The following is a 17,500-nucleotide window of genomic DNA, read 5'->3' as shown; positions in this document are numbered from 1 at the left end:
AGTCGTTGGCACAAGAAATAATCTGCAAACATGAACGTTAATGCCACAAATTAAGGAAAAAGATTGTGGAAAGCGCTGCTCAGAGACTTGGTCTGCTCTGTGCTTCTAAGTTTCAGCTTTATCTTGCCATGCATACACAGATCAAGATAATATTTCTCAGGAGGTGTTTAGGAGCAGACCCCCTCATCAACCCTCTTTTCTTGCGGGCACGCCCAATCACAACTTAGATTGTTGATTGAATTTTGTTTCGGAGAGTTGGGGACTTTAGGCATGGTTTATCTGGCCTTGTGTACACTCAGGTCTTGTTGATTGAATTTTTTGACATACAGTTGGGGACTTAAGGTATGGTTCAACTGGCCTTCTGTACATGCAGGTCTCGCCATGCACTTATCTATGAGGGCTGAATCGTGTCACTTTGTTGTGAAATCTGTGGGCTGAGAGGAGTTAGCGGTAACTTGACCTAGATCATTCCTTTTCATTGGGTATCTCTAGCTTTCTAGGGTTCAACTAAAAACTGTTGTCTGTAATTTGCCTGAAGAAATTATCAATATCTTTAGATATCTATAAAGTTAACAAAAGTTACATTAGATATTTCATATAAAACATTTGAATATCACAAAATTCATTTCTTATTACCAATAACAAATAAATAAGAAATGGTTGATTTGAAACAAGATCTATGGTCATGACAACAACCTGTCAGACTGGTGTTAATTTTAAATCTGTAAATTAGTTTCTGTTCTTCTTCAGAAAAAAAATATATATACATTATGAAACACTCAACTACGGCTAAAGCAAGGAATAAGTAATTTGTGCTCCATGTTGCTCAAACAAGAAGCACAACTCGTGTTACTCAAGTGAGAGGCATGTGTGTTCTGGTACAGCGGTGTTTTTCGCAGTTGAAACTCTATGCCTGGCATGGTGTTTCCATTCAGGTCTTAGATGAAGACAAGTGGGTCTGTATTTGAAGGAATTACCCTTTCATTTGATTATTATCATGATTTTCTCTTTATCTTAATGTGATGAAAGCAACTCTGACATTCGTTTCTTCAGAAACCTTTAGTTCTAAGTTACTAATTGGTTTGGATGACAGGGAAAGTAGGGGCGGTATTCATGAAAGGTCTATAATAGTTCTCTGCAATTTTGGCTATGTTTTACACTGCTTCCATATATTCAAGTTAATTCTGGTAATTAGAACAAATGCTAATAATGGTAGGCTTGTAGAGTATATCTTGATAATCTGGTTTAGTTTGTTTTAAACAGCCTTATGGTACAAGGTAAAGTGTGTTTGTTTTGGAAAGAATGAACAAAAATAAAACTTATCTTGTGTGTAGGTAGAGAGAAATGGACAACGCCATCTTATGGAGCAGAAAAAATAGAATAGGATACAACCTAGGTTGGCATAACTGGGCATTCCCTTTAGGTCGTTTCCCCGAACACCCCCCAGGAAACACTGTCTCCACTTTGGTATAAAATAGTGCTGAAACTCGAGAGCACTGAGTGGACGCAGACTGCGAACAATGTATATTGTGATTGTTTTCCTTTATCTGTGGCATTAAAGTTTGTTTCTGCAGATTATTTCTCGTACCAATGACAACAACTTTTCGTCCTTGCCAAGAATATCATCTTCAATTTTTCGGTAGAGGTTGAAGACCGCGACGCACGTAGATAGAGGAAAATGGACACCGCCATCTTATAGAGCGGTAGAAATAGAGTAGGATAGAAGTAATCATAAGATGCACAGGACAGAAAATTTAGATTTTTAATTTTTTGTCCTTATTTTTTTTTTTTCTTCTTTTTTTCTTTTTTAATAACTTCATAATTAGATATGACATTTATTTCCAAGTTAGCCACACAGTACTTTGACGAAGTGCAGGGGATGGGAAGATAATAGTTACACAAAATTATTAGATAACATTAATATGCAATACATGCATGTCATAACTAATGGGTCAGAGTCTACTTCCATAGAAGTATTGTAAACAGGGTATTATAGCTGTGACAAAGCAAGAAGCCTGGTACAGAAACCTTACAATGTGTACTTGTTTTCAGTAAAGGTACGGAGTACATATTTATTCTGTTGTATTAATAAACTTGCTTCAGTTTTTCAATATAGTGGTAAAAAGTTCTGCCTGTGGCTGTCCATAAGCCAGGATTTATTGTAGGAACGGGTTGATATTGCTGTAATCAGGAATTAAATATGAAGTTTAGGAATGTTGATTTTTTCTTTCATGTACCCTTAATTAATGTAATGCATATCTTGCAGATTCAGACCGTAGAGAAAAATACGAGTATAAAAGAACTGTCTAAATTTTGGTATCATGTAGTTAAAGGAAAATCAGTACTCTATATTAGAGTGATATAGATTTTTTTTCTTGCGAAATTGTTGATATAGGTAATATGTAATTATTTTGTGGGAGGATGTATATAGGAGTGCCTTAATGACTTACATGTTTGCAACTGTTAGATAATTGACTTGATAACATAGAGTTGGTAGAATATTGCCCGGAGAATAAATATTTATATATAATTTTTTTTTTGATAAAGTGAACTGTCTTTGATGTTATTATCAGTGGATAGACAGTTAAGGTAATTTAACCTAATTCAAGGTAAAATATGTTGCCAAGGTATGTCAGCTAACAGCCTGTTCCTTGTACATAACAGAGGATGCCCATCTCTCGCGAGGAGGAAAAAGTATTAGATGAACACTTTCTGGCCAACAGCTACGTAGAAGGGTTTACAGCAAGCCAGTCAGACACAGCATTGTTTGAGTACTTCACAGGCACGCCAAGCCAGGACTTGCCGAGCCTCCAGCGTTGGTTTAGGCACATAGCAAGTTTTGATAAGGATAGAACCACATTCCCAGGGAGCAAGAGAAACCCCTTGGAAATATCTATTAATGGGCGGAAGGTTGGTCAGACTAAAGCTTGAATGATGCAATGTAGCCACTAATGTTGTCATTAAATGTTTTGTTTTTATTTTTTATTGTTTAAAGGAACTGTCTACTTTTTTCAGTATTTAGAAGCAAGACCTTTCTAACCCGCTACCTTTATTTTCCATTAAAATTTTGCAATTGTTGTGCTCAATTACAAGATAAAGACTTACTGTCTTAAATGTAAATCTTGTAATTGTTATGTAGTTGTTGAAAAAGAATATTGAATTTTAAAAGTCACATTATTGTTGATAAGATATACTGAAAAAAGCCAAAGCTAAATAAGAAAAAAAATAAGTAGAATTCTGTTCCTTGAAATAATTCATTTACTCGTAATATAGTAACAGTTTTGTATTGTTTTTATTTTGTTTGAATAATTTTGATAAAGTAGCTCTCCAAAAGATCAAGGGCAGGGACTGGCTTTAGAAAGATGACATGGGAGATGATTCTACAAGGCTATAAAATATCTCAAATTTTCCTCAAATTGGCAGTTTCTCCAGCTGGAAGGTAGACAATTTACTCAATATCATTTGTGATAACTGTTTTCTTAGATTATTTCTTGTAAACAAAACTTTATCATATGCTGGTGGGTGATCACATAATTATATATGGGACTGAGATATCTGCACCTGATTATTTTTAAGCATGTTTTAGTCTTTGATACATGATCTTCTTTCCTGATGTTTAGTCCATTGAAAGATAAGTTGTGTAAATATTATTTAAAAAGCATGCCCATATGTACACTATAAGGGTTATTTACCAGTTGGATTCAATTGCGTCACGGAAATCATGGTGCCGAAAATATGGGCAGTGGGTTGCATAAGTAGACAACACCCTGGGCAGGCGGTACGAAGGCTGGGTGCTTGCGAACACCCATGAACATGGAAATGGCGTCCTCCCTGGAGCCAGCACTCTTCCAGTCATGGTTTATGCACATTACATTCCACATTTGTTTATCGCTGGGAATAATACTAAAGCCCCCTTCCAAGTGCCAAAGGAGTCAAGTCAAACTCCAAGAGGTTTGTGTACTTGCGAGTCTTTTCCGTCACCCTGGCCTTTGCTCATGACGGCAAGTACCCAGCCTGCGGCCATTTGCCCGATGACGGCATGCTCACATCACCAGACCCTCGACCCAGATTTTTCTATGATGAGACTGTAACGTCATCCGGATTGTAGGGGTTAACTTTAATGAGTGGTCATTCCTTTCCCCACCTCCTGCCTTCTAGGAGGCTATCCTTCTGCTCTTGTTTGCACTTCCTCCTCCTCCTCCTTTTTACTTTGTCCTCATTCTTATTGCCTGCTTCTCTTGTCCTGCTTGCACTTAGAAGTTTGTAGGCTGGGAGCAAATGAACAATTGTGTGCAGGGATAAGACTCCATGCCTCCCCTTTGCAATGTTATTTCCTTTTTTTTGCATGTGTTTTTAATTTTTTCTAATGTACATATGTCATTTGATTTGTTTTATCCAGAGGGCAATAGAAAGTTTTCTTTGCACACTTTCCATAGTATCTCTCTACATAGTCTATAAAAAAAGCATCTGTAATACAACCTGCACCACCAATGGTGGGCAGGAATAAGATACTGAGGGATAGAGTTACCGAGAGTGATTCACAGAGATAGAGGGAAATGGACACCACCACCTTATAAAACACAAGAAATAGAATCTTAAACAACACAGGTACAGCTGCAGCAGCCTCATATTTACTGCAAAATAACAAAAATATCCACTGCATATCACAGCTCAGAGACAAAGTCCACAATACCCTCACACAGCCAGAGTTGTTAATGTTGCTTTTTCTTAAGGATGGCACAAATTGCTAATAAAGGGGGGTAAATGGAGGCCAGCTCCCCTGTCTAGGAAATAGATAAAAGATAGGGAAAGTTAGGTTTGCATGATACCCTGTTTTTGGGACTTAGTCTTTGGAGGATGCATTGCTCTCAGTAACAAATATCCTAAGTATGGAAGCAGCATCCACCCTGGAGCTGGTGCTCTTCCAGTTGTGGCTCATGGACATTAGATTTCACACTTGATTACTAATGGAAATAATGCAAAAGCCTCTTCTTAAATGTCAAATGAGTCTAATCACCCTCCAAGAGCTTTGTGCACTTGTGAAAAATCCTTCCCGTCACCCTGGCCTTCAGCTGAAATGCTGAAATGGCAAGTCTCATCAGCCAAATGCCCTTCCTTTTCCTCTGCTCCTCCCTCCTCTTCCTCCCTTCTCCTCCTCCTCCTCCTCCTCCTCCTCCTCCTCCTCCTCCTCCTCCTCCTCCTCCTCCTCCTCCTCCTCCTCCTCCTCCCTTCTCCTCCTCTTCCTCCTCCCTTCTCCTCTTCTTCCTCTTCCCTTCTCCTCCTCTTCCTCCTCCCTTCTCCTCGTCCTCCTTCTTCATCTTCTTCTTCTTCTTCTTCCTCTTCCTCTTCCTCTTCCTCTTCCGCTTCCTCTTCCTCTTCCTCCTCCTCCTCCTCCTCCTTCTGCTTCTTCTTCTTCTCCTCCTCCCCCTCCTCCTTCTTTCTTCTTCTTCCTCTTCCTCCTCCTTCTTCCTTCTTTCTCCTCCTCTTTCCTCCCTCCTCCTCCTCCTCCTCCTCCTCCTCCTCCTCCTCCTCCTCCTCCTCCTATCTCCTCCTCTCTCCTCCCTCCTCCTTCTCCTCCTTCTCTCCATTCTCCCTCTTCATCTCTTCCTCCACATCCTCATGCTAATCCTCCTCCTCCTCATCATCATCCCCCCTCATTCCCACTCTACCCTTCATAACTTGATCTCATTGGTTCTTTGTTGCAGATAACAGTCATGGCAGATTCAACGGCCCCAGAGCAGAGTGCCGCTTTGGAGCAAAATGCGACAGTGGAAGCAAAAGTTGATGAGGATATTGTTGATCCTTGGAATGTTCAGGCCTCTAGTAGTAAAGGCATCGACTATGACAAGCTAATAGGTGAGTTTAAGTTTTCAGGTGATTTGATATGACTTAAATTGGAAATGAGTGCGTGAAGTAAGGTTTTTAGAAAGTGCAGATTAGATATGCATGATTCATGTCACATTAAATCAAGTGTTGCATTCTATAATCTTTGTTTGTATTACTATACCATGTAATAATTTAGCCGTTGTCAATGTCTGATACAGACAGGTTTGGGTCATCACGTATTGATGCCACGTTGCTGGAGAGATTCGAGAAAGTGACGGGTCAGAAACCTCATCACTTCCTCCGACGAGGAATCTTCTTCTCCCACAGGGACATGCACAGGTTAGAAAACAGATACTGTTTGTAACACACTCTGACACAGCAGGGATGTTTTCTATCTGCTGTTTTTTTTTTCTAGTTTATTTCTTACTTATTTATCTATCTATTCATCTATCTGTGTATGCATCTGTCTCTCTATCTATCCATCTATTAATCTATATATATATATTTATCTATTTACTTATTTGTTTGTTTTTCCAAAGAAGTTGTATACTTTGTAAGAATCTGTAAGTTTACCCTTAAACATTTTAGCTTTAAAGTGTATTTCTTTGCTTTGAAAATGAAATATTTTTACTATACATTTTTAGTGAATTATATCATTATTATTGTGATAATTAGGATTATTATATACTGATATTATATTGATGATATTTAAACATATACTTGTATTTTCTCTTGACTTCAGAATTTTAAACTTGGTGGAAGCTGGCAAGAAGTTCTTCTTGTACACTGGCCGTGGTCCTTCCTCCGAGGCCATGCATGTGGGCCATCTCATTCCCTTTATTATGACCAAGTAAGTTCTCAAGCAGTTGAGGGTGTGGCTAAAACTTTTTTGTTTTTTGTCTTTCTTCCATTGTAGATGTGTTCTCAGTTAATTTTTTCAATATTTTTTTTTTTTTTTGTATGGCTTATATAAATATAGTTATTTTTTTGTCATCAGTTGTTGTTGCTACTACTTGAATGGTTTATAGTCACCTTCTTTTCTTTTCTTTACAGCAATCTTATAAGATTGATGCTTAAGATTGTGAATAAATGCAATCAGTGATAAATTCAAATCATGTTGATTATGATTGTGATGTCATTTCAGTTTGCTCTTCCCTCCTGGGGAATGAGTATAGTTGAGCTAGGAATGATAAGGGAATTGTCAATGAATAAGAATGTGATGCATATTATACCACTCCTTCCAACACAACATTAATGGCCAAACCAATGTAGATACCTTTTTTTAAGCCATGTTATCTGGCCCAACTAATTCTGACCTCTGACCTATACCAGATGGCTGCAGGATGTGTTTGATGTCCCTCTGGTAGTACAGCTAACTGATGATGAGAAGTACCTATGGAAGGACTTGAAGCTGGAGGAGTGCAACAAGCTGGCATACAAGAATGCCAAGGACATCGTAGCAATGGGCTTTGACATAAACAAGACTTTCATCTTCTCTGATATTGACTTTATTGAAGGAAGTGGAGAGTTCTATAGGTGAGGCATTGGTCCATTAAGGCTTAGGTTCCTTGTTGTTGAGCTGCAGTTGATTTTAATTTTCATTGTTATATTCATTCTTCATTATCCTTGGCTTTGTTTCTTTTCTTAGATTTTTTTTTTTATGGACTCCTTTTTTTTTCCCATATTCCATAAAGCTAACAACAATGATATATTCACACCTGACTTTGCAAACATGAGAAAACAGTTATACACATTCAAACACATGTTTGGTGGCATGTGTATTGGTGAATTATTGTCTTTTTTGCTCATTGTTTCATAAACGGTTGTCTAGCAAGTAAAATGAATTGGACCAGAATTAAAAGCAATTAACGTATCTTTTGGAATCTTAAAATGGTATCATGAGTTAGTAAAATATTTACAGTGGCTGAATAACTGTTACAATTACTTTCTTTGTGGAAAGCAATAAAGCATATAAGTAGTGGAGATAAGGTTATCAGTGTTTTGGTCTTTTTGATCTCACCTCCTAGTGAGGTCCATCAGCTGCTAGTTCCCATGTAAGACTTCCAGTTCATGTATTTTCATTCATTATTGTCAGTCATTAACTACAGTATTCCTCTTTTATGTTTGTGACAGTCTCCATCAACCTTAATGATATATGGATATGATTTATATTTGTTAGTGAAAACATAATTTAGTAACAAAGATACCTATACCCACACCCATATATATATCTATATACATATGTGTATGTGTATACATATGTATATAGATACATACATATACATTCACATATATAGATATGTACAGCGTTGGTGGTTTAAAGCAGCCCCTTCTTCTTCTTGCTTTATTTACTTTGGCCTATATAGCTCTTTTTAGTATTCTTGTCAGCTACTAGGAATTTTTAGTTAATACTGATGGTGGAAATGTAATCATAGTTGAAAACATGGTTATGGTATAGCTGCACAGAAAACTATCATTATGAAGGCGCGAAACATTCAGTAACGAACAGAACCTTAAGTTCAGAAGGCTTGGTATTTTGTCTCGTTATGATTTATTTCTCGAATAGTGATTCAGGAATTCACAAGGATTTACGGTGAGATAATGATTTTATTCCTGTAAGAGGTGGAATATGCCTTGCTATAATGAGGGAAGCCATACATACCCAAAAGTAGTTGAAAAATCAGGGATACCAACAGTTATTTAGCATTAACAGCTGTATTTCAAAAAATATTTTTTGTTTGTGTCAGAATGTCTAGTATGATTTTCTAATGATACTGAGGTCTTACTGTGGAAAATTTAGGAGGTGTGCAGTAAATCACACTTCTTAAACATTCAGGGCGTGTGATGGTGTGCAGTTGAAAAGCTTGTAAAATCACTTGTATATTAATCAAAAAGAGCAGCCTGGATTGTCTTTTGATGAAGATCCAGCTTTGTCATTCCCTTGCTTGGCAAAAACAGCTGTTCTGCATTTGGTAACCATTCAACACCTTGAAATTGAAGCAGAATTAATTGATCATTGATAGATAAATGATTTGAGTTTCAAAGGTTTAATTCACAGCAAAAATAGTTTGCAGATCAGGGTGTGTGGGAAATCGCACTTCTAGGAAAAGGTAGTTGTGCGCCAAGGGGTTTGAGAGCAATCCCATGCCATTTCCAGTAAGGCCTGATATATTTCTGTGTAGCTGTACATGTCTGTACATTATATTCAAGTTAGGTAACTGAACAAAATGATTTACAGTTGTGGTAATAGATATATAATTTGTTTTATAGAAATATGTAAATCCTTTACAGGTAAATGTAAATTATGTTGGATTATAGCACATATAAAACAGTTTTACTAATTATTATTTTGAATATATGATAAATCAAACAAGCCATTAATTATGGAGAATAGAAATGACCATTGGATAAATTATAATCACTTATAATAAGCTCTCTCTCTCTCTCTCTCTCTCTCTCTCTCTCTCTCTCTCTCTCTCGCTCTCTCTCTCTCGCTCTCTCTCTCTCGCTCGCTCTCTCTCGCTCGCTCTCTCTCGCTCGCTCTCTCTCTCTCGCTCTCTCTCTCTCGCTCTCTCTCGCTCTCTCGCTCTCTCTCGCTCTCTCTCGCTCTCTCTCGCTCTCTCTCGCTCTCTCTCGCTCTCTCTCGCTCTCTCTCGCTCTCTCTCTCTCTCGCTCTCTCTCGCTCTCTCTCTCTCTCGCTCTCTCTCTCTCTCGCTCTCTCTCTCTCGCTCTCTCTCTCTCTCTCTCTCTCTCTGTGTGTGTGTGTGTGTGTGTGTGTGTGTGTGTGTGTGTGTGTGTGTGTGTGTGTGTGTGTGTGTGTGTGTGTGTGTGTGTGTGTGTTTTAAAGCCGTAATATTAGTATTTGGCAACTTTATAAGGTTTTCTAACTTTTTAACATAATTCTGATGGCTGATATTAGTTGCCAGTGAATATATTTGAGAAGCACCAGGTGCCAATCACAGACTTCCATGCAAACAAGAGCATTCCATTCACAAAATGCTGGATACTCCATATGTATTGCCAGAAAAAATTCAGTCCTCTCACCATAGGGGTTTGCCAGTTGGAAATGTCTGCAATTGTACATATATATGCTTGCATATATGCACTTACATACATATACACACATATCTATCTATCTATATATATATACACACATATATACATATATACATATATATAGAAACATACATACAAACGTACATACATACATACATACATACATACAAACATATACAAATATACATGCATATAAACATACATACATACAAATATACATACATACATAGGTGAATATACATACTTATATATACATACCTACATCCACATACATACCTACATCCACATACATACCCACATACATATTGAAGATATACGTTTTTTCCAGGAATGTCTTAAAAGTACAGAAACATGTGACCTTCAACCAAGTCAAAGGAATTTTTGGCTTCGACGAGTCCTCCAACATTGGCAAGATCATGTTCCCTGCAATCCAGGCGGTGCCAAGCTTTTCATCTAGTTTTCCATTCATTTTCAAGGGGAAGAAGGATGTGCCCTGTCTTATCCCCTGCGCTATTGATCAGGTATGCCTGTGGGTGTTTGGATTTTATCATAGTTTTTTAAATATTTATTCATAACTGAAATATATGCATATGTAAGAAGAGGTTTTGTACATGCAAACTCACCTCAACTTTTTTTTCTTCTTCTTCTTCTTCTTCCCAGCATCATTTTTTTCTTATTTATCTTTACCTTCCCACAGGATCCGTACTTCCGGATGACTCGTGACGTGGCCCCAAGAATAGGTTTCCAGAAGCCGGCTCTTCTCCATTCGACCTTCTTCCCAGCCCTGCAGGGAGCGAGTACTAAGATGAGTGCTTCCGATGAGAACTCCTCCATATTCCTTACAGATACGGCAAACCAGATCAAGAAGAAGGTAAGTCGAGGTAGTTGATTTTGTGTTCATATTTTGAGCTTTTTATTTATTATTTTATTTTATTTTATTTTTCTGTTCAGCTATTTTTTTTTTTATAGAATATGTGGCAGATAATGATTGTGTCAGGAAAGGGAGATGGAGGGGGAGAGGGAGAGAAAGAGAAAGAGTGTGTATGTGAAAATGTGAGTATTTTAGAGAGGGAGAGAGAGAGAGATTGTGAGTATGAGAATGAGAGGGGGAGAGAGTGTGAGAGTGAGTGAGTGATAGAGGGAGAGGGGGAGTGAGTGAGTGAATGAGTGATAGAGGGAGAGGGGGAGTGAGTGAGTGATAGAGGGAGAGGGGGAAAGAGTGAGTGAGTGATAGAGGGAGAAGGGGAGAGAGTGAGTGTGAGAGTGAGAGAAACCCAAAATCTGATCATTAGGCTTATTTGAGCAGCCACTCTGACTGGGGTTGGCTTGTAAGGTAGATGCATATCACATGAACGCTCATGGTCAGTGGCAAGATTCCATCCCCCCTTTGCAATCTTATTTTCTCTTTTTCTGCATAAGCTTTTTTTTTCCATATTCAATGTCTATATTTATCATTTGATAAACTATACCTAGATGGTAATAGACTTTGTCTTACAGACTACATATCATCTCTCTAGGTAGTCCATAATCCTTAACAATAAGTAACTTTTTTTTTCTGTAATGGCAAAATTTGCCATACAGCTCTTGTCCTGTTATCAAAACTTAAAATGTCCAAGTAATAGGACTTTCAATTGTATAGATGTTTGCCAGATATCTGATACCAGCTGATAAAGGATTTTTTTGGAAAACCAATAACTAAAGATAAGCATTGAATGAGGACAGGCAAACTTTTCAAAAGAACCACTTTTGTATAGAGCTCATACAAGGTTGCTTATTCTTATATGTACTACTAACAAGATATGCATCTTGTATGTACCCACCATAAGAGTGATCATATATGCCTCCTGCCAATACGAAACTCCAACAAACATTGGAGTTTGGCAGGATGGTGGAAGATTGTATTGTAGGGTTAGGGAGAATGCCAAGGCTAGGGTTTCTTGGGCTGGATTGTTGCTTTGATTTTGAATAGAGTGCCAGGCTGGACACCAGGTCTTTAAGGGCTGGAGTTTCCATGCCTCTGGCTGAGGGTGTCTCTTTCAGCAGTTATTCTTGTAGATTTACCATATACAAATATAAATTATAATTGTAGCTAGTTAGATAGCTATATAGATTTGTTTAAGTAAATCTAAAATGTATTGCATAATAAAATTTACTAGCACTTATTATTCCACAGATCCCTTATCTAAAAGTTGCATTTTGAACTCATTTTATGTGATGTTATCAATAAAAATTATCATTAACACCACAGATCAACAAATATGCATTCTCTGGTGGAAGAGATACAATTGAGGAACACCGGGAAAAAGGAGGTGACTGTGAGGTGGACGTGTCATACATGTACCTAACCTTTTTCTTAGACGACGATGAAAAGTTAGAGGAAATTCGCCAGCAGTACTCCTCGGGCAATATGCTCACGGGAGAGCTAAAGGCAGAACTCATTAAGGTATGTTTATCTATACAATATATATGTGTATTGTCGTGTATCCGGGTCTTTAATAGAGCAGTCTGTTTGTTTGTATCCCTTTGTAACTTTTCCTTGAAATATTAGTTCTATTTCTGCAGGCTGTAGTAGATTATTTATCAGATTTTTATGGTAAAAATATTCATAGACTAAGTGTTTGCATTCCCATGTTTAGATATCAGGTGTTTAGTTATGTGTTTCAACAAAAACATTACTGGTGTGTATTTCTTAAGATTCGTTTTGATCTGTTTGCCTTCTCTCAATATGTGTGTCTTTTAACAGATTCTCCAGGCATTGGTTGCCGAACATCAAGCCCGAAAAAAAGAGGTTACTGACGATCTTGTTAAAGAATACATGAAACCCCGGCCTCTAAATTTCTGATGGCTTAGACATGTGCTAGTTTGGCAATTATTAACAGTTTTATATTGTTCTGTCCATTAAGTGATAATGTGAAGTCCAGGTGGTTAGGCAGAAACAACAGTAATTGAAAATGTTTTGTATCATTGATTATCTATCACATCATTAGAAAAAATGAATTTTGCTTATGAATTGTTATGTATTATAATGAGAATAATATAAAACAGTTTGTCATCTAAAGTAATGAAATCTTCAAGTCTAAATACCATATGCAATAAAAAGACATTGATTATTTTCCTTTCTTTTAGAAGTATCTTTAATTCATTGTGAAGATTTATTTTTTCATGTTTCATATATTTAGGAATTGTTAAGCTTCACATGGCATATAAGGCTATGATTACAGATTGTGTAAAATATGCAAATAAAGAATTGATTCTTTGTTTCTCTATAATTATGATTACAGCGCACTGTACTAAAGCAGATTTTTGACATTTAAAGAAATAATTTTATTCTAAATATAAAGCTGAATAACATTGTGTTTGATGATGTATCAAAATCAATTTCATGTGATTTTATTAAAATATTGATTTTGTTAAGTTATTACCAAGACCAAGCATAGAAAGAGGAAGAAATTCATGAAAAGCTTTCCTGGTCCCTCTTTCTCACTGCAAAGGGCACTAATGCTGCTGTGCACTACAAGTGCTGTTTTGGGTCAATCTTTGTGTGGTCTTGGGAATTATCTATATACCTTAGTTAACTAGGTTATATTTGATCACCACCCATTGGTTATCTGTAATTTATGCAATTGATGGATCCAAAATATCAAATTCAACAGTAATTCAGTATTAGCAGCTGGTTTCTGTCTTTCTCCATTTCTGGACTGTGGAAGGGCGCCTCAATTTAAAAAGGTGAATGTTTGACTTTATAGTTATTTATGACTTTGTAGTACAAACATCAATCTTTTACAGTGTGTTTCATTTGGTATCCTTTTACAAAAAAAAGACAATGTTTTATGTTTATTGAGCATATGTGATAGACAAAAATTGCAAAAGGATGCTTTATTAAATTTTTGAAGCTAATATTCATACCCTGAATACGAAGTTGGTACTTGTGTGGGTTTTATGTAAAAAAAAAAAAAAAAAAAAATGGGGGAGGAAGTGGGGCTAGGGGTCTTAATGCACAGCACAGATAATCAAATTACAACATAGAAAAGAAAAATAAAGTGCTTGCAGTAAAGAGAAATATCATATGATGTAGGGAAAAGAAAAGAAAAGAAAACTTGGTGCACACAAGTTATTATACAAATGAAAGAGTGTAAATAAATGCAGAAATGCTTAGTGACATTTATTTTTATGAATACTGACTCACTATATTTATATAAGAAAGATAAGAAAGCCAATAGCTTTTAAGAGAATATGAATGTTTGTGTAAGAAGCAGAATGATTTTACTTACTGAAAATTACTTTGAAGCTTACTTGTAACTACTTGTATGCTTATAAAAAAAATCACACATTCATATGACTGATTTCTATCTGAATTATATCATTGACAAAAACTGTGTTTTTCAATCTGAATAAAAATATTTTAAACAAATAATTCAGCCTTGCTGATTATCGCCCAATATAAATAGATGTCAGACCCTATTGACATTAATTACCTCTGAGAACATGAATAATTAATATACTATGTCTTCTGACTGTACCATCCTATATTTCATTCACAGGATAACAGTTGAAGAATTGACAAATAATGAAAATAAATAAAATGTAATTATTCATTATTACTCTTTTGGGGGGGAGGGAGGGAATGCACATTAAGCATAACAGAAAATAAACTTACAATATGAAATTTTGCATCAACCCAGGCAGGACTAATGGTTGTATGCTTCAAAATCCTCTACTAAGGAATAATACCACCAAAAAATCAGCTGGTATACCAAAACAATGCAAGGGGAAAAGAACATTGTAAAAAAAAATTAAAAACTGACAGCCCTAAGTTTACATTAAAGACTTCCTACAATTGTGAAGATTCTAGCATAAGAAAATTGTGTGATAAACTGATAGTGTTACACAATTTTTTTTAGCCATATGGCCATTAGTCAGAAACTTGCATGTGAAAAATCAAAAATGATTTTTTTTGAAAAGTTAATTTTAAAAATATCCTTATAATTTTTAGTTCTAACAATGGAATCTACAAGATATGTTTACATATTGGTGGTATCACAAGTATTGTCAATTACTAAGCTTACCTCTAATCACCCTCTATCCTTATCCCTTCTCCTCCTATCAATAAAGATCCTACTCCATTTACTACCTCTTTCTACCCCTTACACTAACATACTATTTTACCCTATGACTTGAAACTCGAGTAACTTTGCCCCTTCATCACAATACTTTACCATAGTGCTGTAGGACCTTTCATATCTAGCACATATATTTGTTTAAAACATTAAACTTTACACTGACCTCACCTGTTTACCCCCTTCCTCGACTTTCTGTAAAAAAAAATTTCTAATACTATCATTATTGTTACTAATATTATTATCACCACTATGTACACTGACTAAGCATTTAAGAGTGCTATCCATATATAAATGAAATTAATAAACTAAAATATACACTACACGTCCTACCGGTGTCAATGGGGTAATGTGATTTTATGCCTAATAATATGGCTGCTAACATTTCCTTTGCTTTCTTTAATAAGGCTTTGCAATAAGAGCCATAATAAAAATGCTAGTTTTGCATCCAACTGACAATACTTTAATTGCACCTTTTTATATAACCCATTTGGTAGGTGACTTGGCCTAAAATATTTATAAATTCATATATTATTTACATCATCGTTTACAGGAGTTCCTCGCCATAACTAAAAAATACTATACTGTACAGTGCTTGAATTCAGCCACCTTTTCAGGCACCTGCTCAAGGAAATATAGTATTACCAAAGAGAATTTGATAAATGTGTAGTTTCACAAGACAGGCTGTGCCCTTTCAGTTATTTTATAAATGTGGCCCAAATTGATTATGTATTAAACTGCTGTTTGGATGGTATTCATCTCTTAACAAAATCCCCAAGTATTAAAATACTACTCACTATAATTTATCCATTTTCAAACAAGGTGTCATTTCTTTGATTCCCTGAAGTTTTTTTAATAGCACATGGGGAATTCTGTAAATTCTAAAAGTGATTCCCTGTAAATTATGAGTAAATAATATATACACTCAGCCATTCTAATTATGGCGGCTTGCATTGTTTGTTACAATTCTAGCTCACATAGAATGCATTTCCCTTGTATTTTCAACTATCAAATCTTCCTTCATAATTAAGAAAAAAACATAGATATTAATCTCTTAAAACATGCTTAGAGGTAACAGGGTATATGAAGAATGTTAAAATGTGGATGAGGTCACACACCTCTATTTTTGATGCTTTTATGCACAGCTTCAGATTCTCATTTGCAATTCACAAAAAAAATTAACACATAGAATATAAATTGGATGTTGAAAGTTTTGTGAAATAACAAGTATGGGGAATCCTTTGGATATAAAAAAGAAGTATAAAAGAAAATGTTTATTTCCATGTGAACATACATTTCATTTCAGGAAGGGCATGCTATTTATTATAAATATTGCACTCTAAATCATAGAAATAGAAAAAAAGGTAACATCTTAAATTTAAAAACATATGTCTATACCTGTGTATTTGCTTGTTTTTGTTTGTTTGTTTCTCTTTACATATTACACACATACATGCTAGACATAATTAACCAGAGGAATAAATTAATTGCTTAAAAATAACTGTTTAATCTACAGGTAACAAGTTCAAATTCTTTAGGGTCATCAGAACATGATCTACGAGGAGTTTCTTGTATTTTTCTATAATATTGTCCCTCATTGTGTAAACCAAAAAATTGCTCTTGCACTTGCTGTACAACTCTCGTGGACAACGTTCTTTATAGTGGTTCATCTGCACAATTGAAGTATTCAAAACAAGGTTCCCCTTCACTTTGGAATAGAGGCCCTCTAGGGTATAATGATTAAATATAGTTAAAGATTTGTTTGTTGATATGAAGCTCTTTACTGAGTGGCCTCTGATGCTGAAATTTGCACTGCGGGTCTTGTAGTGCATCATGTGGAAATGCCTTGGAACATCAGGGTCCCATGTGGCATTGTAAACATCTAGAAAATAGGCATTTTGAGCTGAGAAAGAAGCATATCTTTCCAAGTCTTTGGGATGATCTTGCTTGTACTTCCTGAACATTTCTGACCAGGTGTATGTTTTCACAGGTAAAATAACCTCATCTACATCAAGAGGAACTATGTATTCATACAAATACATATTTCTATATAAACAATCATTATATGGTACAATTTCATTTCTCCTTTTCTGCCACACATCTCTCTTCAAGTATAGAGAACGTAACTGAGGTTCATTGGGCTGTTCTCCTGGTAGTGTTAGAGGTATGACAACCACTTTCCCATGTTTAGAATAGTAATTCAACACTTTATCTATATTTGGATGGACTGAGTACTTATAAAAGAAAACTTTTTCTGCACCCAGTATGAAAAGAAGTTCAAGCCATTCTATTAGTCGATGTGATATATCTTTCCTGAAGTCCATCCCTTTAACACATACAGCATATTTGTCTTTCTTTTTTGACTGACTCTTCAAAATGCCCTCTCTGTGGATGGGTACCATAGTCGTTATATTATTACAAGGTTGCGCAGAAAGTGAGACATAATCTGGAAAGGCGCCACCCTTACGCACTCCCTCTGGAATGGGGCAAGTGAAGAGGTA

General features: G+C 36.0%; 2 protein-coding genes across 3 annotated transcripts in view; one reads left to right on the top strand and one right to left on the bottom strand.

The window, feature by feature from the left end:
• TrpRS (Tryptophanyl-tRNA synthetase) overlaps window positions 1–13,665 on the top strand; it is a 14,175-nt gene extending 510 nt beyond the window's left edge. The window contains exons 2-10 of one of the 2 annotated variants that reach the window (XM_070120853.1): window positions 2,665–2,910; window positions 5,706–5,856; window positions 6,045–6,165; window positions 6,569–6,676; window positions 7,159–7,362; window positions 10,211–10,403; window positions 10,580–10,753; window positions 12,131–12,325; window positions 12,626–13,665. In XM_070120853.1, coding sequence (XP_069976954.1) covers window positions 2,668–2,910; window positions 5,706–5,856; window positions 6,045–6,165; window positions 6,569–6,676; window positions 7,159–7,362; window positions 10,211–10,403; window positions 10,580–10,753; window positions 12,131–12,325; window positions 12,626–12,724 — 1,488 coding nt within the window. In that variant the 5' untranslated portion in view covers window positions 2,665–2,667 and the 3' untranslated portion in view covers window positions 12,725–13,665. The remainder of the gene's footprint in view (window positions 1–2,664; window positions 2,911–5,705; window positions 5,857–6,044; window positions 6,166–6,568; window positions 6,677–7,158; window positions 7,363–10,210; window positions 10,404–10,579; window positions 10,754–12,130; window positions 12,326–12,625) is intronic. The other variant, XM_070120854.1, reaches the window with a different exon arrangement.
• Window positions 13,666–16,260: 2,595 nt separating this feature from the next.
• LOC138861478 (uncharacterized) overlaps window positions 16,261–17,500 on the bottom strand; it is a 4,224-nt gene continuing 2,984 nt past the window's right edge. Inside the window, exon 2 of the mRNA XM_070120852.1 lies at window positions 16,261–17,500. This exon is cut by the window's right edge and continues 641 nt beyond it. Coding sequence (XP_069976953.1) covers window positions 16,505–17,500 — 996 coding nt within the window. The 3' untranslated portion in view covers window positions 16,261–16,504.

Source organism: Penaeus vannamei, chromosome 4, assembly GCF_042767895.1.
Source record: "Penaeus vannamei isolate JL-2024 chromosome 4, ASM4276789v1, whole genome shotgun sequence".
Lineage (NCBI taxonomy): Eukaryota > Metazoa > Arthropoda > Malacostraca > Decapoda > Penaeidae > Penaeus > Penaeus vannamei.
This window is presented reverse-complemented; position numbering and strand designations above follow the sequence as displayed.